Below are 18,163 nucleotides of genomic sequence, written 5' to 3'. Positions count from 1 at the left end.
CTTCCACTGGACTCTCTCCAGTAGTTCCCTATGTCTCTTGAACTGGGACTCTCAACTCCATCTGTGGCCTCCCTAGGGCAGTGCAGAGAGGGAGGAGAACCTTCCTCGACCTGCTTGCCACAGCCTTCTTAATGGACCCCAGGAGGCTGTTGATCTTCTTGGCCATGAGGGCATGTTGCTAGCTCTTGGTGAACAATGGGATGGTTAGAGGGGTTCATGGAAGGAACCTGCTGGGGTGTGGAAGGATGCCTGAGCTCAGACTCATTCCTGTCTAGAAGCTGTTGGTTTCCTTCTGTGCAAACAAGAATTTTGGGGGTTTCCTGACGGTTCTCTGTGGAGGCCACAAGATTGCCTCTTCCCTTGGGGCACACAGAGTCTGCAGTCTGGAATGGCATCTGCAGTCTGGGATGGCTCAGCCACAGATGCCAGGGAAGATTAAATCTGTGATGCTTTCACCACCTGTGACCTGTGGGCTGTTCTAACGTCATGCAGAATGGCCTGAGGGAGCAGAAAACTGGAGCCAGCTCTTCTGGCACCAAACCCAGGCCAGAGTCAGGGCAACCACACTGCTGCTCTTATCAGCCTGCAGACTTAGCTGGAATTTGCAGTGACTTTCTTGCAGCAACAATTCCTGCTCCATCCTGAACCAGCGTGCTGCGTCATGGCCAGTTCTGGTGAACAGAGCAACCAGATGTCAAATAAATCAAATCCTGGATTTTATTCAGTGCTTAGCATCAGAACTATCTCAGTTTATTCATGGGTGAAAGGCCATACATGAGCTGGCACTGTGCACTCGCAGCTCAGAGCCAGCCATGTCCAGGGCTAGATCCCCAGCAGCATGGGCAGCAGGTGGAGGGAGGGGATTCTGCCCCTCTGCTTCTCTCTGCTGAGACCCCACCTGCAGTGCTGGGGCCAGCTCTGGAGTCCTCAGCACAGCAGAGACATGGACCTGTTGGAGCAGGGCCAGAAGAGGCCACAGCAATGATCCAAGGGCTGGAAGCCCTCTGCTGTGGGGACAGGCTGAGAGAGTTGGGGTTCTTCAGCCTGGAGAAGAGAAGGCTCCAGGGAGATCTGGTGGCTTCTCAGTGCTTAAAGGGGCCTAGAAGAAAGCTGGAGCGACCTTTGTGCAGAGCCTGTTGTGACAGGCCAAGGGGTGATGGTTTTAAACTGAAAGAGGAGGATTCAGACTGGAGAGAAGAAAGACATTTTTGATGCTGAGGATGATGAGACACTGGCCCAAGTTGCCCAGAGAGGTGGTAAGTGCCCCATCTATGGAACCATTCCAGGTCAGGCTCTTTTTGGAATCTGAGCAACCTGCTCTAGTTGCAGATGTTCTGTTAACTGCAGGGGGGTTGGACTAGATGACCTTTGAAGGTACCTTCCAACCCAAACCATTCTGTGATTCTGTCATTCCATAAGCCCTGCAGTGGGTCTGAGCTAAAAAAGGCTCATCAGAAAAATCATAATTAACATTTCTAAACAGTATCACAAGGACAATGACCAAGCATTTTCCTGGAAACCTGGAGTACTTAGAGGAGAAAAACTGGAAGCATACTTGGAAGTAAGACTCTGCAGCAAGTGTTTAAAAATACCCTTGTGCTCTGCAGGGCTCTGCTGCTGCTGGAGACCATGGTTTCACACAACATCTTCTGCTAGAGGGATAAGGGGTGATGCTCAAATCCTGGTCCAAAAATGACAGGAGCCACAGACCCTTTTTCATCTGATGGATTTTGTTCCCAAATCCAGCAGTGAAGCTGGGCATGTGTGATCTATGGCAGCTCTCATGGAAGGCAAATGAGTCTGACACAATCCCCAAAACATGGAAAAAATTGGGTCGGGAGGAAAGATCTCCTCAGGAATGACCCTGATGAAAGGAGGAAGCCTGCGCTCCGCTGAAGGTTGTCCTGATACAGGACAGAATTCCTGATCTTCTCCAGTTGCTAGGACACAGACAAGTTCACAGATGGTTTGCTGGTGAAGATCTCAGTGGTCCTTCTCAGCTGGTCCAATGGGTTGCTCTTCTCTCAGTATTGATTAAGTCAGTTGACCAAAGACCAAGATGCTTGAAACCAACATCTTCCAGTGGTGGTTTTTCTGTGCCACAAGATAAACAGGCCAAACTTTGTCATCCCTTTTGTTGTCTGTGTGTTGTTCCCTTCAATTTCTGAACCCTCTGTGATCTACACTTCCATTTGGAAAGGAAAATAGTGTAAAGGGAAGTTTCTGGTCCCTGCGGTCCCAGCATTGCTTGATGGGGGAAATCTGCTTTGAGTTTAGCTGAAAAAAAAAGGAGGCAAAGAACCACAAAGTGACCAACTGTGAGCCAGCCTCAGTCTGTTGAAGTCTGTGTCACCAGTCCCAGGAGCTTGGGTTGGTCAGTTGCGATATGTTGGTGAATGTTATGAGGAACACTGAAAAGTATCTGGATGAGCTCTTATTAAAGTTCTTAAGCCTCATCTATCATGGCTGTATCTGAGATGAAACCTTAATTCTTGGAAGAACCTGACTTTCTCCAAGAAGTGTGATTTTTCACTCTCCTTAAGCCATAGAATAATAGAATGGTGGGGGTTGGAAGGGACCTCAGGAGGTCATCGAGTCCACACCCCCCTGCCAAAGCAGGGTCACCTAGGGCAGGGCACACAGCAGCGCATCCAGGCAGGTTTTGAAAGTCTCCAGGCAGGGAGAGAAACAACTTCTCTGGGCAGCCTATTCCAGTGCTCTGGCACCCTCAAAGTAAATGAGTTTCTCCTTAAATTCAAGTGAAGCCTCCTGTGTTGTGGGAAGTGCCTTTTTTGTTGCTTTCAGTTGCTCAATACAGAGGAGGAGGGGTAGCGGTGTTGAAATCTGTCCTGTTACCACCCCACCTTTGGCAGCAGTGGTTTTGATCTCTGATCTATTACTGTATTCTACAAGTTCATGCACTGTGGCTTGCATGTTCTCACAAAGCTTGTTCCTCCCATGGATCCAGCTGCCTCAAAGTGAGGGTTTCATCATGTCAGAAACTAGTTCTGGAATCAGTTTCATTTGGGGGCTTTGCTCTCAACCTGTGAGCATGGGTAGATTCAAGAAATCCCCAGCCTAGTTCTTTCCTGCCTATCCTCTCTACCTGATCTTGTCATCTCCATAAGGTGGCCATCTCCATAAGGTGAGTGGTAGACCCCAGCAGCTGCTGCATGTGGATTTCATAGAATCATAGAATGGTTTGTGTTGGAAGGAACCTTAAAGATCATTTAGTTCCGACCCCCCTGTCATGGGCAGGGACACCTTCCACTAGACCAGTCTGCTCAAGGCCTCATCCAACCTGGCCTTGATCACTTCCAGGTTCGGGGCTGGAGCTGAGTTGTGCTGATGGAGGTGCTGCCCTCTCTTTGCAGCTGTACAAAGTGGTGGAGCACTGGGTCTGCAATGCATTTAGGTTTTTGACCTCTGCTGTCCTAGCTGGATGCTCCTCAGACTCTGCCTGCTGTGAGAAGCTAAGTAAAACCCAAAGGCACTAGGGGGAGAGGTTGGTTTATCTACTGGGCACTTAGCACCACTCCACATAAGTCATCATCAATCATTTCCAAAAGGTCACTGGGATTTACAAGGTTTCTGTTTAGACTTACATTTGGTCTCCTCTTTCTAAGTACACTTATGGGCTCTTAAGTCCTTACAGACATTTTATTTTCCATCAGTGCCTTTGTCATGCCCCTCCTGGAAGCTCCACGCTGGTGGCTGAAGAGCAGCTACAGTTCTCATAATAGGAACTTTCCCTCTGATCCTCTTGGCTGCTGCCAACTCCTCCTCCCTGTGGCCAGGAGACACATCCAGTTCTTATGAGCTTCTCCTGGTAGCTCTGCTCTCAGCTGACAGTTCACTGTAGGAGGGTGTTGTGTGTGCTGACAGTGGTTTCCAGGAGGAAGCTGATGCTTCTCTTTCTACTGTTTATTTTAACCTCTGTTTTTTTCCTTTTTTTTTTTTGCCTTACAGCCAGGGAAGCTTTTGAAGAGGCAGGAAACATCCTAAGTGGCCACGTAACGATGGGGATGTATTTAGAAGATGATGCCTTGGCTTTGTGAGTCGTTTCTCTTGTTCTTTGAAGAGAGCTCAAGATGATCTATGTATTGTGAAATCAGATGCCTAGAGGAAGCTTCACTGGCCCTGCTGAGGGTTTAGCAGCAGCTCTGAGGAGCTACAAATGTCTTAGTCCAGGCAGGACTCAAGCCAAAGGGATATATAGTCCTTGTTCTACTGCTGCTGTACAACCTGTCCATGGGCAACTCATTTAGCCCTACTGAAACGAACAGTCATCTCTTTTCACAGATTCACAGATTGGGTTGGGTTGGAAAGGGTTTCAAATTCCCCTGCTATGGGCAGGGACACCTTCCACTAGATCAGGTTGCTCAAAGCCTTATCTAACCTGCCCCCTCCCCTCCAGGAAGGGGGCATCCATGACTTCCTTGGGCAACCTGTTCCAGTGTCTCACCACCCTTACTGTAAAGAATTTCATTCCTGCTGTTGAAGTTCACTCTGGATATTTTCAGTCCTCCTCCCATCCTTTGAGTTCCTCATACAAAAAAGTCCAAGCTTTTTATGAAGGTAAAAAACCAGGCTGGAAAAATGATGCCCTCCAGCTAGGATCAGTGTGTGGGGAAGAAAAAAACACTTCTACCCTTCTCTTTCTATCAGGAAGTGATGGTCTTCCTCTTTCCACAGTCCCTTCACCTTTTTGTCTCCTCTTCCCTGCCATGATGCTGGGAAAGTCCCTGCTGAGGTGGGGATGGGGTAGGATAGCACAAGGGGATTACTGCACAGCCAGGGCTATAAATGTGAGTCTTTCTCTAATGGTTGCTTCCAGCTGGCCAAGAGCAGCCAAAAGAGAGGCTGCTTGTGACTGCTTGCAGGCTTTCTTTTGACACATGCTGTCTTTCCATGGAGCTACCTTGGTGTGCAGCAGATGGGCTTCCTGCAGCACTGGGAAAGGTGTTAAACCACTTTGGTCTCATCCAGCTTGAGCACTCACATCTGGCTGTGAGATGCTTTCAACTGACAAGGATGGGGAAAAAAACCCTAATTCCATCTTTTCAATGGTTAATCTTACTGTGGATCTTTTCTTCTGGAAAGATGTGTCCACCCATTTTCCTCCCCTTGGCAAGAGCCATCATCTCCAGACTTTTGGAGAGGTGCATCCCCTGCCTTGGCAGTGATGAGTTAATGGTTGGATTCAATGATCTTAAAGGTCTGTTCCAACCTAAATGGTTCCATGATAATGGAGGAAGAGTTCTAGAAAAATATAGTAGCCATCCTCCTGCACACATGGTGAAGGCAAAGCCAAGGCCTTTTTGGCGAGTTCCTTGGTGTCTCCAAGGACAGTAATGGGAGCTAATGGGATCTGAGCATGTGTCAGTCCAGGCACTTAACCCTGTCATTATGACTCACTCCAGAAATGGGCAGATTGCTTTGGGATAGACTGTGGGAGATGTTTCAGTGCCTGTACATGCAGCTAGACCCAGGGTGAACCTTCAGCTTGTCCTCACATCTCATTTCTATCAGGAATTAGCTATTAAGGCAGGGTTCAAAATCCCACAAGGTCCTTGGCCTGTTATCTGGGTATGGGTTTAATGACCAGTAATGCAACAGTCAATTATCATCATCAGTTCCTTAGAGAGGTGACACATCTATACAGTGTCTGCTGAGATATAGAGGCCACAACAGTGATCCAAGGGCTGGAAGCCCACTGCTGTGCGGCCAGGCTGAGAGAGCTGGGGTTGTTCAGCCTGGAGAAGAGAAGGCTTCAGGGAGATCATCTTATGGTCTTTCAGTGCTTAAAGGGGCTGATCAGAAAGCTGGGCACAGCCTTTTGAGCAGGCCCTGTGGTGACAGGACAAGGAGTAATGGCTTAAAATAGAAGAGGGAGATTCAGACTGGAGAGAAGGAAGACATTTTTGATGCTGAAGGTGGTGAGACCCTGTTCCAGGTTTCCTAGAGATGCCCCATCCCTGTAATCATTCCAGATTATTGTTTTGGGCTCCGTGCAACCTGCTCTCGTTGCAGATGTCCCTGCTGTGGCCGCAGGGGTGTTGGACTAGATGCTCTTTAAAGGTCCCTTCCCATTCAGAACATTCTGTGATTTTTATGATACTGTGTGGGTGTTTTTGTATTATGCATGGGGAATAAAAATGCAAATCTCTTGGTAGCACATCTCTTTTAACCCAGTTGTGGTTGGACTTTGGACTTGATGATCTCAGAGGTCTTTTCCAACCTTAGTGATTCTATGATTCAAAGCACCAGCCATGGATGGGTCACAGAAATGAGGCAGTGCCAGGCTTGGCCAGTGTTGGGGTGGGAGACCACTGGTACAGAAGTCACAACCAGCAGCCTCAGGATGAAAAACCTGACCCCACCTAAGCTAGAAGACTTTTCTCCCCCCAAAGAACTTAGCAGTTCACAGAAGGCAAAAAAAAATAAAGAGCATGGTGAGCATAGAAAACAAGGTACCAGCAGAAGCAGCCTGTTGTTCCCTCAGCAGTGACACATGCCAGAGCACACCTCCATCCTGCTGCTCCTGCACGGTCTGCAGCATGATCCAGCTGAGTTGGGGTAGTTAATACAGTTTATATTGATACTGGTTCTGCCAAGTTTGGATTTTGGCTGTGATTTGTGAGTGAAGCTACTGTAGCTGGTCATCTTCTCAACTGTAAGTTGAGAAAGTAAAAGTAAACACTTACAGGAATCCCTGATGCAAGAGCCAGGCTCACTTCCCTTCTTAAGCAAAGAAAAGCTATTCTTCTGCACAGCCCTCGAGGAGGAACTGTTTGTGGCTCCTGGGCTGCTAAATGCCAGATCCCCTCTTCTTAAAGAAGAAGTTGTTCAGGATACACAAAGGAGGTTGTCAGCAGAACTGTTTGCTCAGCAGGCACCTGCTTGGTTGGTCACTAATGCAAAGAAACAGAAGTGTTCAGGAAGAAAGGCTTAGAATGGAGCCATTCTTTATTTCTGACACACTCAGATGCCACAGATTGCTGCCAAGTATTTGTTTGCAGATGGTTTTGATTCGAATGCACGTCTCAGATTACCCAGTTGCTGGACAAACAGAAAGCTGTCATTAGCAGCAATGCACTGGGTCAAAGTAAGATAAGAGGTGATTTCATGGCAGATTCCAGCTATTAGATGGGGAATTGGGTCATCTTCTGGCACTGGTTGAGAAACTTCCTTATCAAAAGCTGCTGATCACATGAATTACAGAATGGTGGGGGGTTGGGTTTGGGGGTTGGAAGGGACTCCTGGAGGCCGTCTGAATCCAACCCTCCTGATGAAGCAGGGTCATCCACAGCATGTTGCCCAGGATCACAACATCCAAACGGGTAAACATCTCTTCAGAGATGTTTAGATGGAACTTCCTATATTTGAGTTTATGCCCATTGCCTCTTGTCCTGTCACTGGGGACCACTGAGAAGAGTCTGGCCCCATCTTCCTGATACTCACATTTAGATATTTGCAAACATTAATAAGATCTCCCCTCAGCCTTTCCTCATAAGTGTTCCATTCCCTTTCTTAAGGAAGAGACCTACTTAAGGAAAAGACCTTAAAGATATCCAGTTCCAACTGGGACATCTTCAACCAGATCAGTTTGCTCAAAGCCCTGTCCAGCCTGACCTTGAACAGGGATGGGGTGTCTGCAACTTCTCTGGCCAATGTGCTCCAGTGTCTCAGCATCCTCACAGTCATAGAATCATAGAAATGCTGGAAGAGACCTTTTTGTTCATCAAGTCCAACCACTCACCTAGAACTCACAATACCACCACTACTGCTAAGCTACTACAACTAAACCATGTCCCTCAGCACCACATCCATGTCTTTTAAGTCACTCCAGGGATGGTGACTCCACCACCTCCCTGGGCAACCTGTTCCAATGCCTGAGAGCCCTTGCTGTGAAGAAACTTTTTCTGTGAAGAAACATTGCATTACTCTTTAAGACTCTACTAACTGGGCACATGTGAAGATCTTGAAGTAAATAAATCAAGCTTTTGGTGTTTTGTGAGTTTTCAAGACTGATTAAAGAAAGATTTAAGAACCTGAGGACTTTAAGAACATAAAGCTACAGCTCATGTAATTTTTGTAAGATTCTGTTCTGCTGCTGCCTTGCATCACCCCATTTTTGGGTGCTTCTCTGGTATTTGTGCTTTTTATCCATTGATTTGCCTAACATAGAGCAAATCTCTTAAGTGCATCCTTGCTGGTGCATATTTGATCTCTGAATCTTACTTTTTTGGGGCCTGGGGAAGTGGAGGAGGAAGGACAAAATCAGTGTCTAAGTTGATGTATTTAGCCATGGGGAGCAAGGGTCCTTACCTGCTGTGAGAAGTCTTTCTCAGAGCTGTGAAAGTTTGAGAAGTTAAAAATCCCTGAATTTAAGCATTTTCTAGGGTTTTACCATTCTTAACCAATGGCAAATGCAGGGTAGTTTGAACAACAGCAGCAAGTTAAGGACCTTCCTGACAGATCAGAGGATTCCCAGTCATGACCAGGAGTACAAAACTCAACCTTCCATGACTGGTGTCACTCAGGAATGTGGACAGAAAGGGGAAAGATGAGGTCAGGGCTGGGTCTATGAAGATAAATGAAAATGAAGCAGGGCATACTGCAAAATGGAACTGAAAAGGCTCAGATAAATCTACGAATGGTTTAGCCACAGATTCACAACATTTGAAGGCCTCAGGGAAAGTCCATGGCCATTCATTACTCTCTATCAAGGCATCTGTGCAGATCTGGGGTGCCCCTTAGACGTGTGCAGTGGGTGTGTTATTTCCAGGCAGTTAAGTGCTGTGATAGAAGAAGTGAAAGGCCTACATCTGAGCTGAACTGCAGTTCTCTCTGCTTGCTTTGTCAGTGGTGACCTAAACCACCAAACCCTGAAATGTTCAAAGCCCATGTGAACAAAGCTCTATCCCATTCAGAACTGAATTTGCCTGGGCAAACCATGGAGGGAAGTGCAAGTGATTGCAATGTGATTTTTCCAGGAGCTGCCTTTGCCATGGGCTGAGTCCATGTTGATTCCTTCTCATATGGAGAACAACAAAAAGATGGACCAGATTGCTTTTGAGAAGGAAATCAAAGGCTGTCCACCTCCCCACCTCAAAATATGGATGCCCCTTGCTCACTTCCCCAGCAGTCCTGGTGTCACAGCCTTTGAAAAATTACCAGCAGCCCTTGAAAAATAAACTCCTGACACCACCCCTGACCACCCCCCACTCCCCCCTCAAAAAAGTGGTGAGGCAGCTGACTTTCTCTCTCACACCCTTCCTCTGGCCACTGACATCTGGAACCTTCAGGGCTGAAGTTCCTCAGACTTCCAGAAAATTGCTCTCTTGTCTTGGTGTGGGGTACTGCCCTTTCATTGCTCAGACTTCTCCTATTTTTGGTCTTTCCACCTTCTCAGCTTTTGTTTAGATACCCTTGAACTCCAATACTTAAAGGGGGCCTACAGGAAATACAGGGGTGGCCTTTTTACAAGGGCATGTAGAAATAAGACATTGGATAATGGCTTCAAACTGGAAGAGGAGAGGTTTAGACTAGATGTTAGGAAGAAATTCTTCACCATGAGGGTGGTGAGACACTGGAACAGGTTGCCCAGAGAAAGTATGGATGCCCCATCTGTGGAATTGTTCAAGGCCAGGTTGGATGAGGCCTTGAGCAAACTGATCTAGTGGAAGGTGTCCCTGCCTATGACAGGGAAGTTGGAAAGGGATGATCTTTAAGGTCCCTTCCAGCCCAAACCATTCTATGATTCTTAGACAGAACAACACTGGGGAACAAAAGATGGGCTGGTTTCTCCACCAAAAATATGCATGTGCAGGCTGTGTGTGCAGCTCTAACACAGGGCTGGACTTTACTGACATTACCCATGTTCACCAAGCCAAAATTCACATCTCCTGAAGCTTATTTTGTGTAGGTTGGTGTTGCTCAGATGGAGTCAAAGGCTTTCTGTTTGCCATGGGAGGCAGAGGAAAGCACTGGGTGGGTATTTGCACCAAGAAGAAAACACTGGATGGGATTTGCTCCACCTAACGTTAGGTATGAGAATGAAATAGTTTGGATGGTAGGGTTGGGGGCTTTTCCCATTGTTTAGCTGCTGATGTCTCAGTGGAGAAGACCCTTCTGGGTGTATAGGTATATATTTAGGGTCTGGTGCAAGCTGGGTGCACGCTTGTTTCAGAAGAGGATGAGGGAGCCATCTCTTCCCATCAAACCAGGACTGTGCAGGGGCTGGAGCATTGGTGACGGGGAGCATGGCCTATTCCTGTTGCAGGTGCTGCCACGTGCTGGTCCTCACTGTTTCACCACGGAGCTGCCAGCTCTGGAAGCAGCAGACTTGGGCTGTGTCAAGTCTCTTGACCAGTCCTGGTTACTGGCTCTCTTTTCCAGATCCCACAAGTACGCAGTGTCCCCGCCAGCCATCCTCCTTGCCAGGAGTGGAGGTCAGAGCGTGGAAGGCATCGCTTTGGCCAAAGAGAAGACGCAGGAGATGGTGCAGATGATCAGATATGAATTGCTGGATGCTTTTGTAAGTAAGCAAAGTTGGCTTTTTCCACTGTGTTTGTTTGCAGAGGCGCTGATGGTAGTTTGGAGCTGCACAGAGTGAAGATGTTTATTTGTTATTTTTCTCATGCTGAGTTACACTTGGCTTTAAATTTTATGGCTTGGATCAGGCAGTCTGGACAGAAATCTGCTCTTCCTTGTGTGGTCCCATGGGAGGAGACCCTGGGAGTCCTTGGCTTCTGCCTGGCTTGTGCTCACTGCTGCTGAGGTGGCTTAGCTTCTTGCAGTGTCTTTTCCCTGCCTCTTGCATATGCCTGTCAGAGCCTGGGTAGAGCAGTAAGACGTGGGGCTGTGCTGAACCAGTCTGAGCTAGCCATGCTTCTGCCTTCACAGCACACTGGTGCTCCTGCAGACTTGGTTTATGATGTGATAGGTTCATAGAATGGTTTGGGTTGGAAGGGACCTTTAAATGTCATTTAGTCCAACCCCTCCCTGCAGTCAGCAGGGACATTTCAACAAGAGCAAGAATAGAGCCCTGGAATACTTCTACCACCTCTCTGGGCAACCTGGGCCAGGGTGTCACCACCTTCAGCATCAAAAATGTCTTTCTTTCCTGTAGTCTGAATCACCCTCTTTTAGTTTAACCCCATCACCCCTTGTTCAGTCACAACAGGCCCTGCTCAAAAGTCTGTCCCCAGCTTTCTGATCAGCCCCTTTAACCACTGAAAGGTCACCAGGAGGTAACCTTCACTTCTCCAGACTGAACAACCCCAACTCTCCAGCCTGTCCTCACAGCAGAGGGCTTCCAGCCCTTGTGTCATTGCTGTGGCCTCCTCTGGCCCTGCTCCAACAGGTCCATTTCTCTGCTGTGCTGAGGACTCCAGAGCTGGCCCCAGCACTGCAGGTGGTATCTCAGCAGAGCAGAGGGGCAAAATCCCCTCCCTCCACCTGCTGCCCACGCTGCTGGGGATCAGCCCAGGACATGGTTGGGTGTAGACATCTCCAGCATGCACCAAGATCCCAGCACTCATGCTGTGTTTTTGACATGCTTGCATTTGATGTGGACCCTACAGCCTTGCTTAGCCTCTGAACGCCTCATGTAAGAACAGAAAGCCTAATTTCATCCTGCTTTCTCCTCCCTCAAACCCCCAACTTCGTGTTTTGCTGTTCTGCAGCCAGAAATCACCGTGCAGAATCTACCCCACTACTTGCAACTCAGGAAGCCCTTCCTCATCCTGTTCAGCGACGGTGGCATCGATCAAATGGAAAGTGAGGAAATGCTGAAGCTGGCAAAAGGCAGAGCCCAGCAAGCATTTGTGGCTTGCTGGTTGAGCTTGTGAGTGTGTGAAAACCTTTTTCTTCTTTCCATTAGCTGGCTTTTAGCGTTTCAGGGCAAGGAAAAAAACCAACCTGCTTCTGCAATTGCTGTCTAGCTGGTAATGGGACTGCTTGCTCTGGAGTCATCATGAGTTGAGAGGTCAAATCATTTAGCAGTGATTCAGAGTTTTTTTCTGGGCAGCTGCAAAACTGCACAGCAAAGTTGAAATTAGGAAATGCTTAATTAATGGCAGAAAGATTTATCAGTGGAGTAAAATGTTCTCAAAGATATCAAATGGTGGCTTGACCCTGCCTTTGATGTTATTTTCACTTTTGCCACGTGTGGGAGGAAACATTTGCCCTCCTGGAAGTGATTTTTTTTCAGCAGGAAAACTACTGATTGTTGTCTGGGAGAACATTCTGAGAAGCCAGAAGAATTAGCAATAGAATCATAGAATGTTTTAGGTTGGAAGGGACTTTAGAGATCATCTACTCCAACCTCCCTGCCATGGGCAGGGATGCCTCTCAAGTAGACTTTGTTGCTCAAGGCCTCATGCAGTCTGGCCTTAAATACCTCCAGGAAGGGGGCATCCACAACCTCTCTGGGCAACCTATTCCAGAGTCACATCACTCTTGTACTGAAGAACTTCTCCTAAGATCCAGTCTGAACCTACTCTCCCTCAGGTTAAAATCAACCCCCTCTTATCCTGTTGCTAGACAACCCTTATGGAAAGTCCCTCTACAGATTTCCTGTAGGCTCCCTTCAGGAATTGGAAGGCAGCTGTAAGGTTCCCCTGGAGTCTTCACTTCTCCAGGCTCCCTCAGTCTGTCCTCATGCTCCAGCCCCTGGATCTTCTTTGTGGCCCTCCTCTGGACTTGCTTCAACAGTTCTATGTCCTTCTTAGGATGGGGACACCAGAGCTGGACCCTTAAGGCAGGCTTGAAAAATAGTCAAGAAACAAATCCAGGAGCTAAGAAATTTTGGCTTTAACTCCTCCCAAACTGTGTTTTCAATTTTTGGCCTCTGTTTGTTTTGCCCAAGGCCAGGGATACCTCACTGACTGAAGTCTGGGAAGCACCATGCAGCATACGCTGGAGTTGAGCTGAGGGGGAGTGCACATCTGCTTGCCAGGAACAAGAGCCCCTGGAACTTCCCCACCTACACATCAGCCTGTGCTCTCCTTTCCTCGGAAGGAAAGAGCTGACCTTTGGCAGAGCAAAAGGACTTTGTCACAAAGGAGAGAAGAATATGGCTCAGAAAGAATCACAGAATGGTTTTGGTTTGAAAAGACCCTTAAGGTCATCACATCTGCCCATTAGCCCAGCTCTGCCAAGTCCACCACTAAACCATGTCCCTCAGCAGCACATACACACATCCCTCCAGGGATGGGGGCTCCACTACTGCCCTGGGCAGCAAGTAACATTGTGCTAAAAGGAGAACTTCATTCTCATTGTGAGAGGCAGCTTGGATCTCAAGCATCACTCTCAGCCTGAAAATAGTGCTGGAAAGACTCTGCATCTTCATGGGCTTGCTATTCCTCCATCTCAGTGTCCTCTTGACTCTCTCCATGTCACTTGGGGAAGTTGCCCTCCCGTCTCCTCAGGCTGTGGGAAAGCACTCAGCAGCTGCCCAGAGGCTGGGCCACCTGAGCACAGCCCTCTGCACCAGCACCTGCCTGTTCACCTCCTGTGGACTTGGTGCAGCCTTGGAGCTGGAGTGAGCAGGTGGCACTCCCTTCAAGGAGGGGCTAACCATGAGGAGCCGCAGGACCTGTCCAACTCCTCTTTCACCTGTTCTTAAAAAGAACATTTCACACCCTCCTACAAATTGTGCCCCAGCTCCTTCTGCTCAAGGATTTCTTTACATATCTAATCTGTTGTCCAATCCCTCTCCATTGGACCTTAAAGCCTTGCTTAAGGCATTGAGTCGTAGAATCATTTTGGTTGGAGGAGAACTTTAAGGTCATGGAGTCCAACCATTAACCCACAACTGCCAGGTCCATCACTAAACCATGGTCCCTCAGCAACACACCTACAAGGATTTGAAACCCCTTCAGGGATGGAGATTCCACCACTGCCCTGGCCAGCCTGTTTCAGGGCTTGCCAACCCTTTGGGGAAAGAAATTGTCCTTAACATCCAACCTAAACCTCCCTTGGTGCAACTTGAGGCCATTTCCTCTTGTCCTATCACTTGTTCCTTGCGAGAAGGCTTCAGCCTCCTTTCAGGGAGTTGTGGGGAGCCAGAAGGTCTGCTCTCAGTCTCTTTTTCTCCAGATGGAACAACCCCAGTTCCCTCAGCTGCTCTTCATAAGACTTGTTCTCTAGACTCCTCACTAGCTTCAGTTGCCCTTCTTTGGACATGCTCCAGAATCTCAGTGTCCTTCTTGTAGTGACGGGATGAGCTTATAAGTAATGTTTGAGCATATAAATAATGTGGTGAGCTTCTACAGCTGTGCCATAGACCAAACCATGTGCTTTGCTGGATGTGCCCCCCAGGCCTTGGTGCTTGCTTGGCTCTCAGTCCTGTTGTGTTGCCAAACCATTGGTGAACAAGTTGAATCTGCTCTTCCCCACAGGAAGAAAACTCCAGTGGGACGCGGGATCCTGAAGGCCTACTTTGCCACCATACCTACTCTGCCTGTCCTCATCTGGGTCAACCTTCATGCTGGAGGTCAGGTATTCAAGTTCCCACCAGAGCAGTCCATCACTGAAATGAACATCTTATCTTGGCTGGAGAAACTAAAAGCAGGACTGGAGATTCCCAGCAGTAAGTGGATGTGGGTTTGTAATGTTCCTAAGCACACACTGTTAGCTCTGCTCTGTTTATGAGAAGATGCAACGTGCAATAAATTGTCTGCCCTGGAACTTAATGATGGAAAAAGTAGCTCTGCAAGTTTGAGCTAGAGAAGTACAAATAGTCCAGCCAGAAGAGAATAACCATGCTCGTGAGTTTGCTTCAGGGCTGTTTGATGTTCAGAGCCAAGCATTGAATAGTTCTGTATCGACATCTCTTCTCCTGATGGCTGGCTGTGTTCTCTGGACCTTCTGGAGCACAGCTTGCTCGTAAATCATCTTCAGCCTCCCAGCTGTTAGCATAAGGAAGAACTTCTCTTGAGGCACCTTCCAGCATTTTCTTGGATGGGAGAGGAAGCTGGTGCTTTGCTGTGATCTTTGAGACATGAGGGTTCGCTTGTACCATGACATTTCTCACGGCATCCCTTCTGCCTTCATCGGCTGCTGCACTTTGGGAGAAGGGTGCACAGATGTTCCTTCCCTGAGTCTTATGTAAGTTATCCATCTTAGCCACGGGGTGCTACAGGGATCTTGGGAACTGATGGTTGCCAGCCTCATCCAGGCTCTGGAAATGCCATGAGGTGACACCACTTGATCCTTCTGAATTTTAAAAAGCCTTTCAAAGGAAGTGTTTCCAAAAGCATGGTGAGGTAGGATATGTAAGCTCTCACCAGAGCTGAAGACACCATTTCTGACACAATCATCACTGGGAGAACCCTCTGAGACTGCCATTCTTCCACACCTCTTTCCCTCACCACTGCTGAAGGCATCTGGCTGGCATGTAGGTCCTTAGTAGGGACCTTAGTTTTCAGGGGTGTCAGAGGGATGAGCTGGTGGTTGAGCATGGCCAAAGGCTGTGCCAGCCATCACAACCTCCTTCCTCATGCTTTGAAGTGCTACAGACTCTGTGACCAGTCTTAAAAGGAGGAATTAAAGAGCATCTTCAGGAAATGGGATCACTTCCTCCTCCCCTCACTCCTTACAGCATCTCAGCAATGCATTGTCATTAGCAGTTATTTGGGACCCCAGTGAAACATCCACCCCCTGGCAGACAGGGGGGAGTGTGAGCTTCACCAGTGGGAATGTCTGAAGACACAGGGACCCACACAGCCTTGGCCAGCTCCAGTAAATGCTCATGGACTCCTGGGTGGTTTAATTTGGGTGGTGGTTAGTTTGAGAGGAAAGAAGGTGATCTTTAAGTGAATGATCTTTGTATGCACTGGAAGGGCAGAAAAAAGCCTTAATTCTTTTGCAAGGAAACTGTCCCTGCAGTGGGGCTGCATACCTCATTAACATGGGGCTGTATCTGCTTCTCAGGTACCTTGTCTGAAGAAGACTGGAAGCCACCTCTCCCTGCTTATGACTTCCTTCAGATGATGGATACAGCTGAGCCTTCCCTCCACAACTCCCACCAGCATGGAGACACACCATCACAGAGCTCGCCAGAAAGCCTGAGAGGGGACAGCACCATCCAGGAGGAGCCATCCCAGGAGACCAAGGCAGAGAAAGTTGGATCCCCCGGGAGGGACCTGCGGGGAACAGCCCCAAGACTGGCAGCAAGGGAGAAGCAGGGCAAGAGGCACAGTGAGCTCTGAGAGCTGGGCATCCTCCTGCCTGGGGCAAGGAAAGATGAGGGACCCTAGAATCACAGGATGGGTTGGGTTGGAAGGGACCTTTCAAGGTCATCCAGTCCAGCTTCTCTGCAGTCGGCAGGGACATCTGCAACTAGAGGAGGTTGCTCAGAGCCCCAAACAACCTGGCTTGGAATCATAGACTCATAGAATTGTTTGGGTTGGACAAAATCTCTAGGGTCATTGAGTCCAACCATCAACCTAACCACCACCGTGGCCATTAAACCATGTTCAGGGGTGGAAACCCTCTCCCTTTCTCATCTCTCCATGAGCCTTTACACCAAGGAGAGAAGTCCTCATAGCTGTAAATTCACAGAAAAGAGATAAAGCAGCCCCTAAGTCTCCCTGTGAGTTCCCTGCTGCAGTGCCTTGGTTGTTCTGCAGCAGCTGTAATTTCTGATGACACAAATGTGTTCATACACCCCACACCTTGGGCCTCCCAGCTGCTGTCCAGAGGTGGCCTCACTAAGGCAGAGTAGATGTGGTTGAGAACCACCCCCCTTGACCTTCTGGCCAGACCTTTTAATGCAACCCAGGGGACCACTGGCCTTCTTGGCCACAAGAGCACATTTGTTGCTCATGTGTGTGAGAGCAGATCTGCTGCTGGAAGGAGCCCAGTGCAGCCCAGAGCTGGAGAGAGCTCAGCACGCACCAGAGGCTCAGCCACACCACAAGCTGCGCTGGAAGAGTCAAATCAGCACAGCCTGGGCCTCTAGTTTCTGTTTGTCTCACATAGGCGCTTTGGTTGGCCCCCAAGCAGGAAGGGGTGAGTGATGTCAGGAGAGAAAACACATTTCTCTCCCTCCATGGGTGCAGCAGCAACTCTACCATGGCGTGTCAGCAGACACTGCTCTCCAAAAGCCACGGCACCTGCATTGTGTAGCTGGCAGGGCAAGTGTGGCCTCTACACCAGGGCTGCTTAAACTGGCACCCATTTGTGCTTACAGAATCCCAGCATGATAGGGGTTGGAGATCATCCAGTCCAACCCCCCTGCTGAAGCAGGGTTATCCCCAGCAGGTTGCACAGGATCACAATGTTTAGGGAGGTTTGGAATCTTTCCACAGAAGAGGACTCCACAACCCCTCTGGGCAGCCTGCTCCAGGGTCCAGCACCTCACATCAAAGAAAGTTCTCCTCATCTTCAGATGGAACCTTCTGGGTTCCAGTTTGTGCCCACTGACCCTTGTTCTGTCACAGGCCACCACTGGAAAGAGTCTCACCCCAATCTCTTGCCCTCCTATCCTTTAGCTCTTGCTGAGCATTGATCAGATTGCCTCTCAGGCTGCTCTTCCCCAGGCTAAACAGCTCCAGGTCTCTCAGCCTGTCCTCGTCACAGAGATGCTCCAAGCCCCTCAGCATCTTTGGAGCTTCCACTGGACTCTCTCCAGTAGTTCCCTGTCTCTTTTGACCTGGGCAGCCCAATTCTGGGCTCAGTACTCCAGATATGGCCTTCCTAGGGCAGAGCAGAGGTAGAGAAGAACCTCCCTTGACCTGCTTGCCACACTGTTTAATGCACCCCAGGAGACCACTGGCCTTCTTGGCCATCAGGTCACATTGCTGGCTCATGGTGAACTTGTTGTCCACCAGGACTCCCAGGTCCCTCCCCATGGAGCTGGTTTTCAGGAGGTCAACCCCTCACCTGTACTGTTGCAGGGGTAAGAGAAGTGTGTGGTTAAAGCCATTCTATTGTGAATCCAGAGCTCAAGTCATCACAGCAGCCATGAATAGCTGGGACTAGAATCCTGCCAGCAAATCCCAAGGGCAGGCAGGTTAGGAGATGGCTTTGCTCAGTGCTGGCATTTTCTTGGTTACAAGCCCAGGGGGTTATTTGCAGCCTCATTTTTTCTCTGCCTTCAGTGACAGCAGCCAGGTTGGTGCCTACTGAGCTGGGGATGGTGCTGGGA

The 18,163-nt window shown here is 48.8% G+C and overlaps 1 protein-coding gene across 1 annotated transcript in view; it reads left to right on the top strand.

The window, feature by feature from the left end:
- The window catches only part of TXNDC16 (thioredoxin domain containing 16), a 44,108-nt gene extending 26,459 nt beyond the window's left edge, over positions 1-17,649 (top strand). The window contains exons 16-20 of the mRNA XM_054161658.1: positions 3,970-4,054; positions 10,405-10,543; positions 11,694-11,854; positions 14,412-14,602; positions 15,946-17,649. Of these exons, the coding sequence (XP_054017633.1) occupies positions 3,970-4,054; positions 10,405-10,543; positions 11,694-11,854; positions 14,412-14,602; positions 15,946-16,223 (854 nt within the window). The 3' untranslated portion in view covers positions 16,224-17,649. The remainder of the gene's footprint in view (positions 1-3,969; positions 4,055-10,404; positions 10,544-11,693; positions 11,855-14,411; positions 14,603-15,945) is intronic.
- The last annotated feature ends 514 nt before the right edge of the window (positions 17,650-18,163 follow it).

Source organism: Dryobates pubescens, chromosome 5, assembly GCF_014839835.1.
Source record: "Dryobates pubescens isolate bDryPub1 chromosome 5, bDryPub1.pri, whole genome shotgun sequence".
NCBI classification, from domain to species: Eukaryota; Metazoa; Chordata; class Aves; order Piciformes; family Picidae; genus Dryobates; species Dryobates pubescens.
Note: the sequence above shows the minus strand (reverse complement) of the source record. Positions and strands in the feature narration are given on the sequence as shown.